At 37.9% G+C, this 23,398-nt stretch overlaps 1 protein-coding gene across 3 annotated transcripts in view; it reads left to right on the top strand.

The window, feature by feature from the left end:
* Window positions 1-23,398, top strand: part of GABRA4 (gamma-aminobutyric acid type A receptor subunit alpha4) — a 41,418-nt gene that overhangs the window by 5,601 nt on the left and 12,419 nt on the right. For all 3 annotated transcript variants that reach the window (XM_063335073.1, XM_063335075.1, XM_063335074.1), the window contains exons 3-8: window positions 4,333-4,400; window positions 6,836-7,056; window positions 7,160-7,242; window positions 9,026-9,169; window positions 10,582-10,734; window positions 14,056-14,315. In XM_063335073.1, coding sequence (XP_063191143.1) covers window positions 4,333-4,400; window positions 6,836-7,056; window positions 7,160-7,242; window positions 9,026-9,169; window positions 10,582-10,734; window positions 14,056-14,315 — 929 coding nt within the window. The remainder of the gene's footprint in view (window positions 1-4,332; window positions 4,401-6,835; window positions 7,057-7,159; window positions 7,243-9,025; window positions 9,170-10,581; window positions 10,735-14,055; window positions 14,316-23,398) is intronic.

Genomic DNA, 23,398 nt, shown 5'->3' with positions numbered 1-23,398 from the left:
TAGCCCACGTGTTTGAATTCTACATTAATTTTTTAAAAATGCCCTACCTAGCTGTTCTGGCTCCCTAACAGAAATCTTACATATAGCTGGTGTCCTCAGCTGTTCTTTCTGATAGAATGAAACAAGAGAACATGCTTCATGTGATAGCTTTTTTTTTCTTTTTTTTTTTCTTCTTCACTTAAAAGATATCAACCCTATTCAGGCAGCAAGAATTTGGAAAGAGAAATCACCAAATCTTTCACATGTAGTTATATTTAAAAAAAATAAATCTGTAGCAACTCCTGGTTTTTTTTTTTTTAGATGTAGCTGTAGGAACTGATGTAATATAATTTCATGTAGTTTATGTATCCTGGGACTGATCTCATAATAGCAGCAATAACCGCAGTTAGCATTTAAATTGCAGTTTGTATGTTGAAAGCTTTGTACAGACTTGTTTGCTAATGTTCCCGATTGGCTGCATGACTCTCGATGGCAAAATTTGCACCATACAGCAAGCCTGTGCAGGATTTGACGGTTTACATACAGTGGAGATCTCTGCAGTGACAGTTGCCTATGGAGACGCGGGGATAATGGAGCCCAAAGTCTTTCGCTGGGAGCTGTGCTGCAGTTCAACCCATATGTTGGCATAAAATGCATGGGAGAGCTGTCTTATGTTCCTCTTCGCGGGGTTAGGGCCTGGCATCGCTTCTTCAGCCCACATGTAGCATCTCCATCTAACACTGAACTATTCTGGCTTTTTGCAGGGGTTGCTTTTAATCCTGCCTGAGCTTCTTTAAAGTATATTATCTTGCAAGCAGTGATTCAGACTTAACTGTTCCCACTGCAGTGTGTAGGACTCTCTCCTCCTATTTCATTGACATAAAAATACACACCAGTATGTTATAAATAGTTCTTCAGTATTCCTGAAGATTTATGGTGGATAGATGCTTTCTGAACATCCATTGAGGGATAAGCCCAAATGGTCATATTTAAAGTTAATTGGCCTTCTTACAACTCGCTGCATTTTATTGCCAGTAATAGAGTGTTAAGGATTCTAATAGGATCTTCTGCTTGCAGAGCCCGAGTCGATTAAGTGGTGCAACATGTTCATTTTGGAGTGTTGCTTAAATCACCAGTAAAAGTAGGTTAGGTGACTACAGATCACCTCCTCGTTGTCAGGAATTCCCATGATTAATAATAGTTTAAAAAAAAAAAAGGCAGCAGCGTGACTCACTATTTGTACCCCCGCTATTGTTACCAACTGCAGTTAATGTTTTATTCTAGAACAAAAAGAATAAGGGATAGGTTTTGGTGTCGCCATAGATACTTCTGGGTTTGCATTAATTACTGGGATGTGCTTAGAAAATCCAAGATTTGGCCTTAACAGTTGAGAACTGACAACGTAGGTGGAAGACGTGGAGCACAACAGGGCTGCAATTGGAGAAAAAGCATTAGGGAGATAATCAGCCTCGCTGTCCCTTGCTGCTGTCTTCACTCCTACCAAACATTTAATGTTTGACTGAGGTTTTGGATGCAAAGCAAGGATTTGCACATCAGTACTAGCTGGACAACTGTTATGGTGCCTAAAATATTTCTAGATCCTCATTCATCTGCCACTTTCTAGTGGCCTAAAATGTGATTTTAACATTTGTTTTCTCACTGTACTGCCATTGTGTCGGGCAAGCAACCAAAAGTAAACTTTAATTTCAACCTTATTTTGTGGCTTCATTATTGTCTGAAGAGTCCCTGTTTCCTTCTTGCTCATGGGTCCTACTAATAAATACAGGTTTGAGAGCAGAATCGCAGTTACTGAAGAGTGAACTCAAGCATAATTTTAGTCCTGTGCTGCTGCTATAGGATTTCTAATAGCATTCAGTCGTAGGCTTGCTGATTTGGAGATTAGCTTCTTGGTCTAAGCTCTCCCCTTCTTTCTGAGAAACTCCAAAAAATAAACTAAACTTGCAAAAAATCTCTGAAGCTTATTGCCCGTGAAGCTGTAATCATTTAATAAAACAAAAGAAATCAATGCCTGAGGAGAAGCAGCTCATGCCTGTGGGGAAAATCTGTCCCTTTGCCTAATTTGGTATGATTATAAAATTACAGCATTCTGAGAGCTAAAGAAAAGAAGATATTGCCAGAGGAAAGCAGTTAAAGGTTGGGTTTTTGTTTTTTTTTTTTTTTTTTGAGGAATATTCCTGCTTAGTTTCCTAGAACTAACAACTAAGGTGGTTCCTGAAAGGGATTTAGGAACAGTGCAATATTCGGTTTACTCTTATTACTGAGTAACAGAGACTAATTCTTACATTTTCTTGTTAGAGCTACGTGGGAAAATGACTTTTTAATTTCTATAGAACTTTGATTTCAGAAACGTTTCAAGTTCAGGTGAAATAAATATTTATATATTTAAACCAACTCCAGATAAATTATAGTCTTGTGATTGTGGGAGGTCAGATATGATTGGATCTCTTCTATTTCTGCGTACGAGTATGATTGTGCTGTTCTCCCCTATTTTCTAATGCTGCAGACGAATGTCTTCACTTACAGTATCTTGACAGCTCTAGTAAGACTTTTCCAATCTCTGGGAGCTCTTCTGCTCTCCAGAAATAATTATATTAGGAAATATCACTGGACTATGTTGTCAGTAAAATGTGGTCTAACCACTCAGGGCTTTCTGTGACTTAATGAACACTTTGTTATTTGTAGAAAGGGGAGCAGCTTCCATTTGATATGTTCAGAGCGCAACGCGTTGCAAAACAAACAGCGTGGTGTGAAAGTGTGGTACCTGGAACTCGGGAGTTTCTTCTTACAAACTTTTCAAGACAGATATGCCAAACTACCCAACTTCCCAGGGACCGCTGAGCTACCAAATATTGTAGGGTGAATTTTCTTTAGATTTTATTGCGAGAAACTGTCCTCCTGTGAAACTGTTAATTTCCAGCAAAGTCATTTTTTTGACATTTAGCTGAAAAATTCTTAGCTGTTCTTCTCTACATAACTTGCAAACTGTTTAGTGAAATAATTTTACATGGTTTTATTTTATTTGTTGTTCACAGTTTGACACTTGTTCTAGGTGCAAGAAGTATAGGTTCCATGTTTTCCAGTTGCTTATTTCTTTTTCTCCTTTTAACATTTGATTCAAAGTGACGTCTGTGAACAGTGATTTTTTTTTTTAAATTGTTTTTTTTTCTTTGCAAGAGGGACATGTTCTTCTGCTGCTAACAGTCTTAAGTCTTTCCTGCTTCCATTTTTAGATTGCAAGTACTATGATAAAACCTGAATTAACAGACTCGAGCCACTTATACTCTTTAGAAATTTAAGTTGTAGGGGTTTAGAAACTATGGTTGTGAATTTATAGATCATACTTTTTTTTTTTTTTTTTTTTCAAACAGATACTTTTTGGTAAGACCATCAGTAGATTTTTTTTTTTTTTTTTTAATTTATGATGTGAGTTAATTACCTGAATTAAGCCATTAGCTAGTGCTTTGATCACAGAATCATCATAATAGCTGGTAATGATTAGCAGCTTCCTAGCCTTTTACATTGGGAACAAACCTAAATCCCAGTGAAATTAGTTAGTGCATGTGTTCTTTCATTTAAGGGGAACTGTAGAGCGTACTGTAGAGTGGATGCCCATCTGAAACTTCACGGTGTTTTGTCCTGTAGAAAAGGAAATTATATGTTAAAATGAAACTGCTTTCTCTGCTGATTGCTGTGTGGTACCCAGCTGTAAGAGTGCAATACCTCTGCTCGGGGCACTGTTTTAAACAGTGTCCTAAGTATCGCTAGTTCCTTCAAGACGGGCTTTGTCGTCCGGTCTGGAGCTCAGTTCAGACCCTCAAAAATGCTTAGATATCCAACTTTTATTTTGATGGTATTAAAGCACTTAAGTGCATCTCAGGATATGGATGCACTTCTTGATACTTGCAGCACTAAATTGCCCAGTGCATGGCATGCTAATATCTGTACTCCAGTTATTACCAGCAGGACTGAATGTTAGTAATAAATGCCTCGGGGAATGTGGATTTCCCGAATTCGGTGCTTGCTGTTAATTAGCATGGTGTTTTCAGTGTGCCTTTTAATTTTTTGGCATCTGTTTTCTTATCCGTTTAGTCAACATTGGTTTTCTGAATGGGGGTTTGCATGGAAATGCTGCTTTTGATTTATTTACATGGTAAAGGTAATTGAGCAGTGCTTGTTATTAGAGACTTATCTGAAATGACCTGTATTTGCATTTTGCTCTTGCTCGTCCACAGAACCCTCAAAGCGATAACTGTTCACACGCCAGGATCATTTATGGGAATTGTTGACCTGCAAAATTCAAATTTTCTTGCTCACTTCCTTTTCATACATTAGGTCCTGTTACTGAAGTCAAAACAGATATATATGTCACCAGTTTTGGACCTGTTTCTGATGTAGAAATGGTATGTATTTCTGGGATTAAAATGCCATTTCCTGGTTCTTAGAAACCATGAACTGCAGTAAGGAGTGGATGCTTCATCTGTACTGTTCTGTCAATCATGCAAAGTAGACAAGATTAGTAACAGCTTAATTTACAGGTTATAATTAGATACATCAGGCCTGATTCTGGTCACACTTTCACTGCTTTTTGGCTGGCTTAAGGAATTAGCTTCATAGAATTTAAAACAGACTGTCACAGTATAGAGGCAGAATCAGGCCTTCTGGGGAGCATCTAAGTCAGTCTACTGTGGGGAAAATGTGTAATATCTTTGAAATTGCCTTTTCTTTCTGAAACCTGTGTTATTCTCAGGTGAATAATAATGGCATCATTTCACAAATACTTGTTGACGTTTTCATTTCAGATGAATATCCTTTACTGATCTTTGTGCCCCTTTTAGCATCACTTTCAGCAAATGTTTGACTGATAAAAGTTTTCCTAAGTGTCTGCAGAAATTGAATGTCAAAATGACGTGCATGAAAGTCACAGAAGAGAAATGTTACATTTGCACATACTGTTATTTGTACCTGAACGGCATCTGCATTCATTTGAGGTCAAATCCAGCATAATTCTCATCATCATCTATAATCTAGTGGTATGCCCTTAAATTACACAATAGTTTCTCTTTTTATAAAATGTCCAAGAAATCACATGGAAGTAACACAGCCATATGTACTGAACTGAACTACTTTAAGGGAAAGGCAGTTTCAGGGCAGTAACTTTCTTCCCATACAGTGCTGTCATGCACGTTGTGGTGCACCTAATGTGGTTCTATCATGTGGAAAAGTACGTGATAGCAAGGTATTTTTCCAAGGGCTAAATTCCTGACAGCAGTCTCATGCTGAAACGCATCTTACCCCTGCAGTGGTTGTCATGTACAGTGTGATGCTGTTCAATGTGACAGGGGGTACGAGAATCTGGTCCCAAGGAAGTCTAGTTATATGTGCCTCAAATCTAAAATAAGGGCTGCATGGCATCTCTCTGGTTTCATTGAAGCATTTGACATGGTGCCACATGGGAAATTATTATTTGTATTGGAGAAGGCAGGAGTGAGAACAGGGACTGGAGGTAGGTAAGGAACTGGCAAAAGGAGGTTTTACAGGAGATGTTTCCCCTTTCATCATTAGGGATTAGTTAGGAGGGTATTCAGGGATCCAGGAATTGGGTTTGGAATGGTTTTTAGTTAATGTATCCATTAGTGACCCAATGTAATCTGAATATGGCCGCACTCATAAAACTTGCTGAAACAGTGAAGTGCGATATAGTCTCGATACAGAGGATGACCAGGATGTCGTTTTAGAGCTGGGTTACTTTGGTACCCAGCGTAATGAAAAGGGTTGAAATCTCATATTACAAAATCTGTCACGTAGAAGCTAATAACAGAAACTGCTAGTTATGAGCTATGAAGTCACCATCAAGAAATGACACTGGAAAAGAGACTTTTCATAGATTAAACCACAGTGGAGGATACAGACATGGAAAAGACGACAGGCAGAATTCTAAGACACTAGAAGACGTGCCTCCTTACCCATGTGAATAGATATGGCCGTACATGTAGTTTCAATGGTAACATTATGCAGAAGAGTTTGAAATAAAGTCAGAAAACATTGTTTGGCTTAACAACAAAATGACAACTGTAAAATTAGAAAGGACGTAAAGCTATCTGTGTTACCTTTTTCAATGCCACATGATACTTTTTCCGTGAAATGCTTTAGCTTCCAGAGATGAGAAATACATTCCTTCATCCATTCATTCACATATGATTTCTCACGATGTGCCTGCAGTTTTGCCGTTGTTGTTTGCATGTTTTCTCTGGGGCATCTGAATAGCTTTTCTGAGGAAGTTAATGGGATAGTTACATAGTTCAAAACAAATGTGTACATATGCATATTTATCCATCTTTTGTGGGCTTGGCAAAGGAAATATTTAGCTTTCCTCACTTAAAAAAAAAAAAAGCTTACTTTTCATCAGTCAAAATTAAATTTTCTTTCCTGACTTTAAAGTGGAAGTAGTCATTTGTCCTGGTATTTTTAATTTAGCCAGCAGCAGAAAATCCATGGATATCTTTTCTTTAAAAATCTGTTGACACTTATTGTCAGAGATCATTTTGTTTCCAGTTATATGCTTGACTACAAATTCAGTTGCCTGCTTCCTGCAACCTAATTAGATTAATTATTCCTTAACGATTAAATATGTGTAGCAATTTATTGATATGACTAATGTGAGAAATTAAGCTATTAAGGAGTACACAACACACTTTAATTGGTGGAAATATATTTGCGTAGTGGACTTAGCATTTTCTTTACTGCTGATTTCTTTGCTCCTGAGGGATTTCTGTTTTTTACAGGAGACACTTATACATGCAAATGCGATCTTTGTTCTTTCTGCAATTTAATACAGGAGTATACAATGGATGTCTTCTTCCGTCAGACATGGGTAGACAAAAGATTAAAATATGATGGCCCTATTGAAATTTTAAGACTTAACAACTTGATGGTTTCAAAGGTGTGGACTCCTGACACTTTCTTCAGGAATGGGAAAAAGTCTGTCGCACATAATATGACAGCCCCAAATAAACTCTTCAGAATAATGAGAAATGGCACCATCCTGTACACGATGAGGTATCTAACTTGTTTGTTTAGCTTCTTACAATTACTGTATGCAAAAAGTTATACTGCCTAGACAAAATGGCAACCAGAGACTATTTAATTTGTTCCATTATAGGCTTACAATAAGTGCAGAGTGTCCCATGAGATTAGTGGATTTTCCCATGGATGGTCATGCTTGTCCTCTCAAATTTGGGAGTTGTAAGTTGCAATTATGAAATTTCTTGTAACTACAGAATTTTAATAGTAGAAGTAGATTTTGAACAATTACTGAACTTTCTGAATATTAGCATTGATACACAATCCTTATGCAGACAAAACTCCTGTTAATTTCCTTGGGAATTTTACTTAGGGCCTGAAAAATCAAACCCAGGCTGAGAATTCAAAAGCAAGGAGTGATTCAGCTGTTATGTTAAACCCCACTATTCTGGCTACACAGTTGCTTGAAATACATATTTTTTTTTTCTTGGTTCTTAGGGAGAATTGGATAATCAGTGAAGTGAGAGATTCTCTGGAGAAGACAAAGAGGGTGGGATCCATTTCGGCTTCCAACAGCCAGGCAAAAGGCACCAAGGGAAGCAGGTTCTCTGACTTTCTCTACAGTCAGTGGAGGCACATTGACATCCTGTTAGATGTGTAGATTACGAGTAAAGATTTGATCCTTTGTTGTATTTGTCTATCATCTCCTATCTCTTGGCCTATAACAGCAGTCTGCATGGCAAGTTTAGTCTAGATAAATAGTTTTTAGACTGGTGAGAGGAATCATAGTGCTGGCGACTTTCCTTTTCTGCTTTGAAATCAGATGCAGATTTTTGGATAGTCTCCAAACTTTGTCTAGAAGGAACATTTTGGGACATACTGCATAATTAATGACCAAGGGAGGTAGTTATGATTTCCCTTGTTTGAATCCACAGCAGAGACCTCTGAGACCACCCGGGGATGGTTGGTGCACTCTGTTAACTATTTGGTCACTTTTCTAAGCCCCCTCGGTCGCTGACTTCTCTGCTTTACACTCAGATGTAGTCAGTGGCTGAACATTAATATGTTTTCCTTGACCCCAGAGTTCTGAAGTTAGGAATGGCCTGAAGTTACTCATAGTCTTTCCTTAGCATAAACTTAGCTTATATGGCTGGGGATATTAAAAACACTGTTCTGATAAGGGTTTTCATCCCTGTTACAGTGAGACTGGAGACCAGGTGCTGACAGAATTGGGTTTGGTATCAGCTGTGTGATAGGGGAGCTTCAATAGTGGGGGTTTCTCGGCAAGCATATGTCTACAGGCAGAATCGCCAGCCAGCAGAAATTGCACTTCACACTAATCTGATATCGACCTCAGTGAAACTTGAAATAAGATGTAGCCATTTCAAATGCAAGACCGATTTAATTTAATTTTAACAGGAGTTTGGGCTGTGTAGGGATTGAATGCTAGCCCTAAGTTATGTCTTTTGTATTAATTGTAAAGTACTTCTTTGGTTGTGCTTATTTTTGGGGTGTTGTGAATCTTTTACTGACCTCTGGTTTCTGGCAAATATTTTAAACATAAGTTTAAAATACTATATTTTTTAGTATAGTATCGTTTTTAGTATACTCATTATTTTCTGTAAAGAAATGTGAGCCCAGTCTCCAAAATGTATCTTCCTTATATATGCTCTTTTTTATATACTAGTATATTTTAATGATTAAAATTTTAGATAGAAATTGCCAAAATAAAGATAGACTTTACATGCCCCATAAGGGCTGATCCAGAAAGAACTCCTGTTTAGACTTCACGTGCGAACGTGAATTTGTGTGTGATACTTGACGTATGACCTGAGCTGCTAATTCTTCTCCTCTGGGGGTGGCTTTTGGGGGTAACTTAACGTGAAGGGTTTCTAAGAAGCTGTTAGTGTGAGTCTTGCCGTTTGATTTCAGTAGGTTTGGAGTGTGCTCTTAGTAGGGTATGAGCAGAAGTTTCCTATTTATGCAAACCGATGCTGTGTTGTAGATGCTTATCCAAAGAGTGAAATGATTTATACCTGGACAAAAGGACCTGAGAAGTCAGTGGAAGTTCCTGAGGAGTCTTCCAGTTTAGTTCAGTATGACCTGCTTGGGCATACGGTATCCACTGAAACCATTAAATCAATTACAGGTAGGAATCTCGTCAGTAAAAATCAACGTGAGGTAAAACTAACCCTATAACATTGCCCGAGGCTTTTTTTCTTTCTTTCCTGTAAGGTATTCTACTGAATGTCATAGGGTATATATTAAGGGCTGAGAGCATACATCTGAATTAGGTTTCTCTCCTTCAGATTTACATTTGCAGATTCATTACAGTAGATTGCGACGGTCTTTCAGAAAGCTAGAATGAGATCATTACTCCAAGGGACAAAATGAGCATTTAATCACTGCTTAAAATGCAGTTTGAAGAGTCAAGAGGATGCCTGGGTGAGGAAGTAATTTCTCAGCACTGTATCCACATTATGTGCAAAAGACTTCCTTTGTTTGGCGGTGCAAACAGCTCAGGATAGAAGTACAGCATGCAGAATGGGTTATTAAAGCCATAAAAACCCTCTAGTCAGATAAGGATAGGCACAAATGTATTAGTCACAATAGATACTTCTGCTGATTTGTGCTGTAAGAAATAAGGCAAATGGCAACTACAGGCATCCGAAATGAGTGAAGTATCACTGATGAGCAACGTGGTGATAAACAAGCATATTCCCAAAATATTTTTAAAATTTGGAATCATTTTCTAAGCATCAGCAAGTTTGGGTGTTGCGAGATGGTCAAAATGAAACAGATAAAGCAGATAGATATATTTGATGTATTGCTCTGTGAATGTTTTTCTCAAAGATAAAACAGCATTTTGCAATACACTAGAAATTTACTTCTCAGCATATTGATTATTATGAGTTAACAACAGAATTTCCATACTATCCCCAAAATTCTCATTCTGTAGTACTTTATTTAGTTTATTCAGTTTATGGTAAAACTGAGATTATTATATTTTTTTAATATGAATGATAATATTTTAGATAAATTTACAGTATTTTCAATTCTTGCCAATGATTTTTGCATTTGTTTCATTATCATAGTGATGCTGATGTATAACCCTAGTAAAAAGCTGAGATGCTTCCATGTAATTCAATGTGCATCATTGTTCTTATTGTTTTATTTGGCAGGTAGGTACCACAATGTTCTGGATACTATGGTAGGTTGATAGCTTGTGTCTTGGGAATCTCTTCTTCAACAGATACCAAAAGAATTTTATAAATCGTACTTATACTGTAAAAAGTGATCCATATTAGCTGTACATCTATGGTATTTTTGATAGCAGCTTCTGAATGGCACTGTAAGGACCTACTACTACTAGAATTTTTTGTTTAAAACTTTGTTTCATTCTTGTCTCTAAGGAACGTGTCTTTCTATACATGTTAAGTGGTATGAATAGCATCATTTTAAACAATCTTAGTTGATAATCTGAAACAGTTATTCTGCATCACACAAATTTTATGCCCAGACAGAAAAATATTTTCTTTCTTTCTTTTTTTTTTTTTTTAGGTGAATATATTGTTATGACAGTTTACTTCCACCTCAGACGGAAAATGGGTTATTTTATGATTCAGACCTATATCCCATGCATTATGACTGTGATCCTTTCTCAAGTTTCATTTTGGATAAATAAGGAATCTGTTCCAGCTAGAACGGTGTTTGGTAATTATTTCTTCTTTTTTCGTACTTCCTCTTTTAATGACTTTCACTAGAATATGCCTTTTTAGTGCAAGGGGTATCCTGCCTCTGTGCTAGTGCAGAAACAAGGAAATAATGTAAATTCAGAGGAATTTTTGCTATCAACGTATGAAGAATGTACTATATCAGTCCTTCGAATCTGAAGAGAAACTTGGAATATTTAACCAGCAGGGTGACATAGTTGCCTGTGTTGCACGCAGATGTACATCCATGGGTATTCTACCTGCATGGGGGAGCAAATTGAGAAGACCTGTCCCTGAGTAATCCAGGCAAGTCCTTTGCCTACATCCGGAGCAGTTTTATCCTCCAGTGGACAGCAGTGTAATTACTTGAACTCACGCCTTCTAAAATCCTTTTAAAATAATTTGATTGGGAGTGCATGAGATGTAGAGATGTCTTCTTACAAGATCTCTGTGTTATCAGTGGAAGCTTGGTATGAGTAAGGCTTAGATCCTGTTACCGTAATTTCATGTTTAGTGCTCTTCTCTCCTTTCTGCTGTTGCCATTATGAAAATTCATTAAAAAAGCAAAACGATGGCAAGATATTAAAATTGCCCTCATCAACATACAGCTTGAATGCGACGTTACAGTGAACTCTGAAAATAAAAAACAAGAAAAGCTTATATGGAAGCCAAAGTATAAGAAATTAAATGGAAATATGATTCCTAACAAAGAAGTGGGATAAAAACATTTTTAAAAGCAGTCTTTATAGAGCAACGTCTTGACTTGATAATACACTGTAGTCTAAAGCAGGACTAATCAGGAAGAGAATGTTCTACAAAAAGCCTTTCTATAGATAGAGAGATGCTGGCAAGAGCGATAGAAATTAATGTTTCTATGTGACGGCCCATTCAAACATATAACTAGAGTCTGTATACTGTTTAGTACCACAAATTAGACACAGTTAATTATTGGTACAACCTGTGCACCTAGTAAGAACCCTAGTAGCTCTCAACTCAAGCATTATATAAGGCAAACGAGTATATCACTGCACGTGCCTTTGCAGTGATGTTGAATAATGGTACTTTTTTGAAGGGAGTTTGCCATGAACTGGAAAGGTAGAATTAGTATTTACAGAAAAAATGTGATAATTGAAAATGTACAAATTATACAGCAATGCACGCAATATGTGTCATTATATCCATATATGAAGCTGAAAACAAATAATAATAATAAAGTTTAGACATCCACTAAGTTAGAGATAAGTCTCTAAAATGCCTTTGAAAGTAAGTGGCTTAAAGTATGGCTAAAAGTATCTCTCTAGTTTTCTGACAAATTCCAAAGGGAGCCTGTTTTCTAAAGGTTTTCTTAAAAAAGGTAGAAATGTTTCAGGCAAGAGACAGTAATGAAGCCAGAATACCTGCATGGTACCAGCTTTCTAGAGGAACTGTCAGAAGAGGCTAACCAAAAGATCTTTCCATCAGACGCTGCGTGTTTAGGGAAAACTTGGCAAAGGTAACAGAGGAAGAATACCCAAGGAATGAAGGTACATCAGGTTGTGATTTCTGCAGTCAGAGCTTCAGACACCTGAATCTGATGATTGTGGGAGACTGTGGTTTCCTTAGAGGAAAGACAGCAGTACAATCTGTTTTTTAAAATTAATTTTTCTATTAAGACACTCTTAATATATTTTTATATGGTTATGTACATTTCTAATCAGAAGCTTGCAAGTATTTAGCTCTGGGTACTTACAATTGATGTGTATATATAATATTTTTTACCAGAACTTAGTTCCTTACTCTGTAAATCCCTATGGCACGTATCCAAGAGCAGTTACAGTGGCAACTGCAAGTCTCCCAGATAAGTGATTTAATAGGGGGAAAAAATGATAAAGACTATGGCAGTAAACAATAATACTATCAAAGCCTCCCCTCTTCCCCTTGCATTTGGGGAATGGTTGGTCATTCAAGTCACTTCAGCCTATTCTTGCATCTATTAAAAAATGTCTTTAAAAAGACAATTCAGACAAATTATTTGCTTGAAGTGGACAAAGGTAGAATCAGGAAGCATAGGACAAAGCAGGGATGGGTTTCTTCCAGGAAAAAAAATAACTTTCCATATTTTTTTTCTCAGATTTAAACATTTTCAGTGGTGTGTTTTTCAACACCTTCCCACTGGAGAAGGTTTTGTGAGCTTTCATCTGTGTTTTTATCTTGCTGAGTTTGCTCTGAGATACTCGTTATGCTTTTATGAACTGTTTTTTCTTTTTTTTTCTTTCTCTCTTTTGCTCTTTCATAGGAGAGACTATTGTGTCCTGTTCTCTGTATGGCAGTGTCTAGGTGAAGCTTTTTCATATTAGATCACCCAGATAGGATAGCACCATTTAGGGAATAGGGGATGTCAGGATCCTATTGGAAAATGTGATCTTAATTATTTAGAATTCTTCTCAGCATATGCATCTTATCTTGAATTAAATTTGGTATGGTGTTCTTTACGTGAGAGTAAAGACATCTCCATTTGTAGTCAGTCTTTCTTGAGGTTATCGTGGTAGGACTTAAGCAGTGTTCCCTATATACTCCTATTTTAGACTTGTATAATATTTTTGATGAAAAAAGAAAAAAAACCCCATACCTTGGTTTTATACAGCATGTATTTACATTTGAAGTATTACCGTGAAGTGGTCATATTTTGAGCTTAGTGTTCATGCTTGTACACTTTTTTTAATTAAAAAGTTGTTCTTTCAGAAGATGAAATTCTAATTACATTGAGTTGATCAAATAGTAGCAGAAGGTCTTAAAAGATAAGGTTATGGTTTACTAATTAACAGAGTTGTGCACGTAATATTCTAGTTTTCCTTAGCACCAAAATAATTTGCCATGATTTAATGGCGCCTGGATTACGAGTGGGATAAGAGGAACAGACGCAGAGTAATAGGTGGGATTCTGAACCTATTACAAGAAAAAATCATGTTTTTGTTGCAGTCTGATGAGGAGTCCCCTATTTAACAACTGAAGTTATGTTCAAATGTTTAGAAAATAGCTTGTGAGAAATTCTACTGAACTTGACATGATACAAATACGAAATTAAAATTTCCATGTTTTCTTCACGTGAACTGTAGATGGTCTGCTGAAGTCATGGCTTCCATACCTCCTTTAAAAACTGGTTAACTGTTTTGTGTGCTTAGCCGCACACAGACAGATGATGGTTGCTGTGACTTAAATCTAATGCGCTATTCGCAAGCAGAATAGAAGGACTCCTAAATGGTTTAAAATTCTTGCAAGCTGCTTGCCTATTCTGACTTTGTTTTACTCAGATTCATCAGAGCTTTATTTTATTTCTTTGAAGGAATAACCACGGTGTTGACGATGACGACACTGAGCATCAGTGCAAGACATTCACTGCCAAAAGTATCCTATGCTACTGCCATGGACTGGTTCATAGCGGTCTGCTTTGCCTTTGTGTTCTCCGCTCTCATTGAGTTTGCTGCTGTCAACTATTTTACTAATATTCAAATGGAAAAAGCCAAAAGGAAGACAGTGAAATCCCTCCTTGAATTTCCAGTTGCTCCAGTACAAAGAGAAAGAAGTACAGAAGAGACGCTTACGGTATGTTTTCAGCTTATACAAATATTTTCCATCTTTTTGTAGTGTTTCTCAGTAAAAAACAGGCCTTTAACTTCCTCCCAGGTTCCCTCAGAGTTAACGATACAGCGTTAAGTCAGCATAATGGCAGACCAATGCTACACTGTATTCAATGATAAAATCTTGTAAAACAATATTTAATTTTTACTTGCAGTATTGGATTAACTTGGGGGAGAGGAGGAGGTTGTGTCCATCCATACCTGCAGTCTCTTCTATATTTAGTTGTGTTTTGGTGAAGGTCACTTAGGATGGGTATCTTCAGGAAACTCTCTTTCCCTTTGCACGTTGATTCTGATTGGACTGATTATACAGACCAAGGTATTACAGATTATAAGGACGGCATGTTATTTTATGTGGCTAGTGTCTTTAATGAATTAAAATATGCGGTTGTACCTCAGAGCATTTCCCTAGACACCACAGTTGTCCTTTCATTGCGTGTATCACCTATCTAGACTTTTTTCTTCATCAGGTACAATTTCAGGTGTCTTTTAAGAATGCTGGATGAAACCTTTGTGTCCACCAAAGATTTCATTTTTATGTAACTTACTTATCTTTGCACAGGAGCTCACCTCAACTCCTGAGCAGGTTTTGGGGATCTTTAACAAAATGCTTTCCATCTTTCATAGTGCTTCGGATTAAGTGTGACTTGCGTGGTAGCTATCTTAGTGCGTGGACCAGTTAATAAAGGCTCGATCTCATTTCCAGTTGAGCTGACCAGTGATTCTCCTTTCTTCCCTTTTCCCATTCCCATATGCCTACTCTCTGCTGCATCACTCCTATTTATGAGACACCTGGATAACAAGGTCATTACGGGACTTGCGCCGGCCACGCGGTCAGACAGTAATTCCCAGCCATGGCTTACTCTTGGCAACACCACTCAAGAAGTAAGATGCTGACAGAAGCATTGTAATTTAATCTTCCTGTCAGGCTGACTTTGTAATTTCCTTTGGCTGAGCCATGATTTAAGAACTGCTGTTTTAGACTAACTCTTGGTAATTTTGTCTTCTGTCTCTTTTCACATCCCATTTGTCTCCCTCCCTATTCATCTGCTCTTTTTTGCCTTCCCACCCCTTCCATTTGCTATCGCTGCTCAGCTGCTGTCCACCCACTTCCATTTTTCTTTCTCTTCTTTGCTCTCTTACCAAAGATCATTACTGTTTTCAATCTCCTGGCTGTGTTGTTCTATTAACTCGCATTTCTGCTTAAAAGGATAGATGTTCCCTGGAAGGTTTTGTTACTCATCACTCCGGTGACTGCTAGTAAGAGATGGCAACAAGAAAAAGTTTGTTGATAGTAGCATGTAGTTCACTTTGTACATAGAGTACATTACTTTATTCTTGATAGTACAGCATGCAGTTTAGTAGAGTATCTCAGGCACTCCTGAGGAGTGTTAATAAATACTGCTTCTGGTGATAGTCAGGTTTTACTTGGGTCCAAAGGAAAATAAATTATCTAACAGTTTCATCTTGGGTTTATTTATAAGATTTGATTAAAACAAAAGTAAAAATAGTAATTTTCTCAGGTAGCAATGATGGAGGCTTAATAAAACTGTTTTGAATCGTGGTCAGAATTGCTGTAAGTCAGTCTTGTATCATGCTTAGCTATTTACAAACCTGTTTTGGAGAAACTTCTCTTTCTCTCTTTTTGTTTTTTGGTGTTTGTGGGTTTTGTTCTTTTGGTGTTTTTTTTCTTTTAACAACAGAGTCAACAGAACACACAGTTCTATTCCACTGCTTAATTAATACCTCTGTGATAAATGTGGTAGTGTGCTTACGGGTTTGGCGATCTTGAAAGCACTCAAGGGAGCAATCTACTTTTTTGAAGGGTTACACATTAAATGTTATGAGTACATCAGTGAATGATAATGTTGATTGTACCTTGAACTATTATATTTTTTTATGGTTTGTTCTCCAGTTATGCCTATGCTAAGATTTGAGTCTTTGCTCTTCCAGGACAGGCGTACAGGGTGAGCTCTCAGGTGCTGTTATAAAGGCGTAGCTGTGGTGTAGTCCTTTCCATGACTAGAGGATGACTTCTGTTCTGGTCTCCTCCTGCACAGAACAGAAGCTAATACAGCTGTTCTAATTCATTAGAAGCTAATATCATGAAGTTCAACAAGACCAAATGCAAGGTCCTCCATCTGGTTCGGGGCAATCCCAAGCACTGATATAGGCTGGGCTGCGACTGGCTTGAGAGCAGCCCTGAAGACAAGGACTTGGGGGTGCTGGTAGATGAGAGGCTCAACGTGAGCCATCAGTCTGCACTAGCAGCCCAAAAAGCCAATCGTATCCTGGGCCGCATCAGGAGAAGCGTGGCCAGCAGGTTGAGGGAGGTGATTCTCCCCCTCTACTCCACTCTCGTGAGACCCCACCTGGAGTACTGCGTCCAATTCTGGAGCCCCTACTACAAGAAAGATATGGACGTGCTGGAATGTGTCCAGAGAAGGGCCACGAGCATGATCAGAGGGCTGGAGCACCTCTCCCATGAGGACAGACTGAGAGAGTTGGGGTTGTTCAGTCTGGAGAAAAGAAGGCTCCGAGGAGACCTTATAGTGGCCTACCAGTATCTTAAGGGGGCCTACAAGAAAGATGGTGAGGGACTTTTTAGGATGTCGGGTAATGGTAGGACTAGAGGGAATGGATTAAAACTAGAGATGGGTCGATTCAGACTGGAAGTTAGGAAGACGTTCTTCACCATGAGGGTGGTGAGACACTGGCACAGGTTGCCCAGAGAGGTGGTGGAAGCCCCATCCCTGGAAGTTTTTAAGGCCAGGCTGGATGGGGCTCTGAGCAACCTGAGATGTTGCTGGGAGCATGTACTGGTAGGTGTCCCTGCCTGTGGCAGGGGGTTGGAACTAGATGATCTTTAAGGTCCCTTCCAACCCTAAAAATTCTGTGATTCTATATGTCTGTTAGACTCTGCTTTCCAACCTGACATGTAATATAGTCCTCTGCTTAAAACTTTTAGTTTTGCTTATAAACAACTAATCTAGAATTTTCTTATGGCGTATTATGAATCTGATTTTTTTTTTTCTGCACATATACAGTGCCGATTTACCAGAGAGAACAGAATTTCAGCTTTCCTATGAGTTTGTGGTGCACAGAATAGCCTGACTGTAGCATGTAATCTGTATGTATCGTTTCTTAACATAAAGACTAAACATTTTATCTCCATACCTAAGCGATAGGCTTTGATTTCTTAACCCAGTTAGTGTTTAAAAAAAGTCATTACTACATTGCCACTATTGTACTAGAAATTCTGTTGTTAGCAATACAATTGCCAGAGCTCAAGGAAAAGTTTTAATTTTAATCTGTCTGAAAAAAGTTTCAAGTTTTTGCCTAATCATCTGGTAAATTTGCCAGTCTCCCAAAATTAAAAATTTTCCACTTACTCAGGGAGGAAGCGTGCGTAAATTGGGAAAGAAGATGCCTAAATACCTAAACCCTATGGTTCTTTCTGGTGTGTATCTCACCATTTGCAACCTGCTTTGGATCTTCTGTTAATTGGAGGGGAGATCCCTCTCTTATGGCTGTAAGCCCAGTCCTTTTGCCTGCCTTGAAATGGCAGGGAGCTGGCTGAGTTGGCTTTTCATAGTTGAGGTCCCATCTGCATAGGTCCCCTGAAAACAGGAGAAATACAGAGAAATTGAGGCTGTTAAGGGAAACAAACAACTTGATATTATACTTTTAAATGAGGGTTTAATTTTATGGGCTGTTGATTGTGCGTTATTCACTGGATGGTTACGTGCATTTGATTTTTTTTTTTTTATTTGTTTTTTCTCCAGTAATGTGTTGGGAGTGTCCTAGAGGGTTCTAGGAGGGAGCAGGTTGGGCTATGAAACTGGATTTCCTATAGAACATGGGGATTTTACTATCTGATACTACTAGAGATTAAGCAAATTAATAGTAAAATTTGGTAAAATAAAGGTATGTAATTCAGAGTCCTTTTTTGACATGTACGTGTTTGACCAATTTCTGACCGTGGAGTTAAAGTGGGTTTTCTATATTGAATCAGTTTTAGAATTAGAATTCTTGGTGGTGGATTTTTTTTTTTAATTTTCAGTCAAAAACACTTTTCCAGTTGTCTTGGATCAAAGGCAACTCCTATCATTATGATCAAATGATTTGGGATGTATTAATTCATATTATGCATTCCCTCACCACATCTGGTACCTCTTTACTGTAGCAAACGTGGACTATATGGTTTTCTAAGCAATTCTCTTGTGCAATTATATTTAGTTCTTTGGAGCCACATGGTGGGTGTGAGTGATCAATATATTGATTACAGTAAGCATTAAATGAATTTCCAAGGCTAGCCAAGTAATCTGAACTGTGTTAATTCCAACAAAAAAATACCTTGTTTGAAGCTAATTTCCTGGGCTGGGAAAAAGGCTGGGCTCGCAGGGGCGAGCAGACAGCCTTTGCAGTGCCTGCAGATGCAGTGTGTGCTCCTTTATCACTTGACTTGGTTTTAGGCATGGTGTTATTCAACTTCTTTTTACCTTCCTCCCCCTCCGTGTCCCATTTCAACTCTTTCTTCTTGTTGCCTGTAACTTTCTGATAGAAATTTAATGTGTTTGCATAGGGAGGAGCGCAGTTCTGCAGTAGGCATCCCATGAGTAGGACCCAAGTTTGTTTGAGATCTGCCTTGAGTTCTCAAGGGACTTGGACAACCTCACTCGTCCCTTTTGTAAGCCACAGCAAGATAGTACTGGAATCTGTCTAAGGCAAGACAGATGGCTGACACCATGGTCTCCTGTGAGACCCTCGTCTTGGGAGCAAGTTAAAATGCTTTCATGTTAGAATGAATGAACCTGTCCCAAAATGTTCTGAACTTTCTTCAGTAAAAGCAGAAGTGTTGTTGCCAAGTCAGTGTGTGATGGAAATGAATGATTTATAGTTTGTTATTGGACTCCTGAGTCTATTTTTGTGCTTCTGCACTATTTCCTTTTCACTGTATTCCTATGAAGTTTATTTTTAAAGACCTACCCAATTTTGGAGATGAAGAATGCTACTGAAAAATAGTCTTCAAAAATAGGTTTCTAAACACTGCTAGCATGAGCTTCAACCTCAGCTGTTTGTTAAAAGAGTGTTAAACTTGAAAAAACAGGTCAGGCTCGAACAAACCTTTTGAATGGAATAATTTCTTCAAACTCGGTCACAAGTAGATGGTAGCTCTCGAACTTTCTTCCTCTTTTCTGAAGCCACTTAAATGACACATTGTCTTAAGCCCCGTAGCATCCAATGGAGGAACTCAAGGGTCAAACTCTTCAATGCCATGGAGATGCACACTTCTCACCAGGAGGATCCATGCTAGGGTGATGCGTGACTGATGTGTACCTGACAAATTTACAAGAAACATGGTCATGTGGACAACCTTTGTATGTGCTTTCATGAGATTAAGATGTATTTTCTGTGATGTGGAGTACTTGTCTCTTAGTCGTATGATGGACACAGCTCAAGTTACATGATGGGTGTGGGGGGAGGGCAGGGATCCTTTGGGAGTATTTGGTTAAAAAACATCTGGAGAAACTCATCTCTCTGCCCTGTGTCCCGTCTCATGACTTCCAGAGGAAAGATTGGGCTCTATGAATTGTTCTGATGGGCTGGATACAATCCAGAGGCCATAGGGTGGATAATTCTCTGTTTTGGTTTGGTTTTTGTGTTTGTGTGTTTCTGTCTTGTGTCTAAGGCCTAGACTGTAAGTGAAAGCGGAAATTTTAACCTTTGAGCCAAAACTTCTTTTTGAATATGTAGACATATTCTGTAATGACGAGAGGTGCATAAAATGTACCATCTCTGGAGTAGTACTGGAAGGTACTGGGAAATGCACTTACCACTTAATTTCTTTGCTTTTCCCTCTGGATTAGTAGGAAAATAGCTTCCCCTCTCCCTGTAAATAGGGAAGTGGAGTAAACCCTATTTTTCATATATGTGGAGGGAGTTATCTGAAGAGCAGACAGATCTTAATGGCGCTACTTGGACCACAAGGTGATGGTCTGTCTATGGAACTCCTTATGTGGATGCATAGCCCACTTCCTCAGTGTGACTTGAATAGTCCTGTAGTTGGAACAGCATTTCAGTTTTTAAATGTAATAATAATTTTTTGCAGCTTCACTACTTCTACACTGCCTAGGGGGTTATGGTTCGGGTTTTTTAGGGCAGTGGCATTTAAAACTCCAATCCTAATGAAGGACTTTGGGCTCAAGAAATGCATGAAGTTCATGCAAATATAAGGACAGGACCATACAAAGGGAGGCTGCTGTGCCACATGAATAGTTTCTTTGACAGGTCAACAATTTTCTGTCGCTCTAATTTCATTAGTCAACATTTCTTCTGTCGGTGATTTACAGTCATAATATGCTGGCATCGTGTTTAAGTAGGATGAGAGTGGATGCAGGTCATAAACAACTGACATATTTCGTACTGAACACTATTTGAAATATAGGAGAGAATGACTACCTGGTGTTAGGCGGCAGTGATTTAGTGGGAACTTTGAATGTTTGCATACCAGAAGATAGAATAGATCCAAAATGGTTCTTACAATATTTTATTAGCTGTGAAGCTCAGGTACAATGTTTTGTAGGTTCCCCCCCTCCTTTTTTTTTATTTGTATTGCTTCTTTGGTTTTGTTTGGCTTTTCGGTGTTGTTTTTCTTTGGTTTTTGTTTTTCACTTGGTTCGCTAGACTTAGATAGTCCTATCCAGCAACTGGCACTACTTGCAATGTATAAAGCTAAATATACGCTCAAACAATACGATTGGCGCATAAATGTGGGGTGTATAATTTAAAATGCTTTTCTTAATATTTCACATAATATGTCTTCCTAAATAGCACAAAGTGGTATATTAAAAAATTTGGTCTCTTTCCAAGAACCTGATACTGCTCTACCTTTAACATGGTTGAGTTGTGGAATAAATTTACACTGGAAGTAGAAACATTTGTCTACTGCAAAGTGAGAAGAGTAATTAGTGGAAGTAGGCAACGTAGTATTACGTTTGGGGCTAGATTCTGACCCAAGTTAACTGTGATGTAAACTCCACTGAATTTCAGAATTCAGTTATAATGGAGGTAAAAAATGGCTGGGTATTGATAAAATGAACAAAAGTGTTGGAATTCGAAGTTGGGGAATGAGTTTTTTACTTATTGATAGCGGAAATGTTTTTTTGTTTGGGTTTTTTTGTTAGTTTGTGGTGGTTTTAGTTTGGTTTTTTTTGTTTTTTAAAATGCACAAAAAAAGCAGGAATTAAATCAGGTGTTGAAATTAATAACTAAACAAACAATCCTGCTGGTGTGCTGTCTCCTCCAACCCTTACTAGGAAATGTGGTAATTGCTCACTTCTCAATTTCTCACTTTCTGTAACTTCTCGATTTCTGTAACTGTTATAATGACCTGCCACAAGAGCAGGGAAGGGAATAGGAGGCTGTTATTCATCTGATGTCCAAATACCTGACCGTGTTTATTGTATTTACTGGAAGACTTAATCTAAATGGTATTAGGATAAGGCTTTTATTTTGGAAATCAAAGCATAGCTCAGTAACGTCAATCTTCCAAGTGGTTATTCTAGAAAATACTAAACTCCATTGTTTTTAATTCTAAAAATACGCTTAAATGCCTTTCTCTGTCATTGTGCTTATCTACTGGAAAAGAACCCACCATGCTCCGAAAAACCATATTCCTTATGGTTTCATCATTAGAGTAAACAATATGTGTTCCTGTTTAATAATAAAGGTTATTATCATGCCAATATCAGTTGCAGGCATTGAGATAGATCTTATATTGATCTAACTGCAATTTTTTTTTTCTTTTTGTAAAGGCAAATGTTAAGTACTCAAAAAATAAGTGGTAGCATTTCAGAAACATCAAGTCAGAACAAACCTGCATGGTGTCAGGGGTAAGACAGATTGTTTGGCATCCTTTATAATGCAAATTGTCAGGGAGTGTATGGATTTCTCTATCATGATTAGTATGAAACGATGCCTTTGACATATTTTCTGCCTAAACCTTTTTCTGTATTTATATTTAAATTTCAGTTTTATTTCCCTTCCACAAAGAGTTTTCAATACTGGTGAGCCCAATGACACCAAATTGCAACTGAGTTTCACAGCTGTGTGTGAGATTTCTAGCTGACTTCATTTTTACACTGGAAAAATTGGAGTCAGAAGAAATAAATGTTGAGAGGCTTGGGAAAATCTACAAGGAAATGCGTGTTCAAGGCATTTTCAGCAAACTACTGAAGCAAATTTAACTAAAGCTTTAAGGTCACCGAAAATTGAAAGATACAGAAAATAATGAAGGGCTTTGGTCCCTAATCAGCTGTTCTTCTTCCTTCCGTAGATGTTATAGAGAGTACCTCCACCATTGGTTAACACATGATCTATCCTAATAGATTTATTCCCCCCCCCCATGTAGTTATGTTTTCAGTTCTTTCATTTTTGTCATGATATAAATAAAATCTTTAAGAATTGTGCACTCCAGTGCTTAAGAACCATATATGTTTGTACTTACAAATACATACATACCTTTATGCATGTATATGGTTCTTAAGCACCATACAGGTGGATGGGTTTATTTGGCGTGAATTTGGCATCTGTTTTTTGAAAAAAGGTTCTTCTAATTTTTGTCTCTTTAATAACCTTAACTTTTCTTCCACATTGTGCACTTCGAGGCCTGTCTAGTGGTGGAACATAAGATGGAGTGCTCTTACCTCTCCTGCCCTCCCATCATATGATTCAGATCGCAAAATGAGTAGCATGGATGGTGGACTGGCTCTTACACCTTATCTCTCCTCATTATTTTTCCTCTCCAAATAATCTGGATTGCTCTTTGCACTGCTAAAGCTATGGACTAGTATTAATTGTATTTTGTGGTAGGTGGAGCTTTTACTTGATCATATTCCAGGGCTCTGTAAGGCAAAACAAAATCTCTAGTACCATTCCAGTAAAATTTTGATTGACTGGCTCTACAACATAATAGTAAAACATGGTAGATTTCTCCTCCAAGTTGTGCATTTGCTAGCAGCACGGCAATATGGTGACTCAGTGGGA

This window comes from Chroicocephalus ridibundus, chromosome 5 (genome assembly GCF_963924245.1).
Source record: "Chroicocephalus ridibundus chromosome 5, bChrRid1.1, whole genome shotgun sequence".
Classification (NCBI taxonomy): domain Eukaryota; kingdom Metazoa; phylum Chordata; class Aves; order Charadriiformes; family Laridae; genus Chroicocephalus; species Chroicocephalus ridibundus.
Note: the sequence above shows the minus strand (reverse complement) of the source record. Positions and strands in the feature narration are given on the sequence as shown.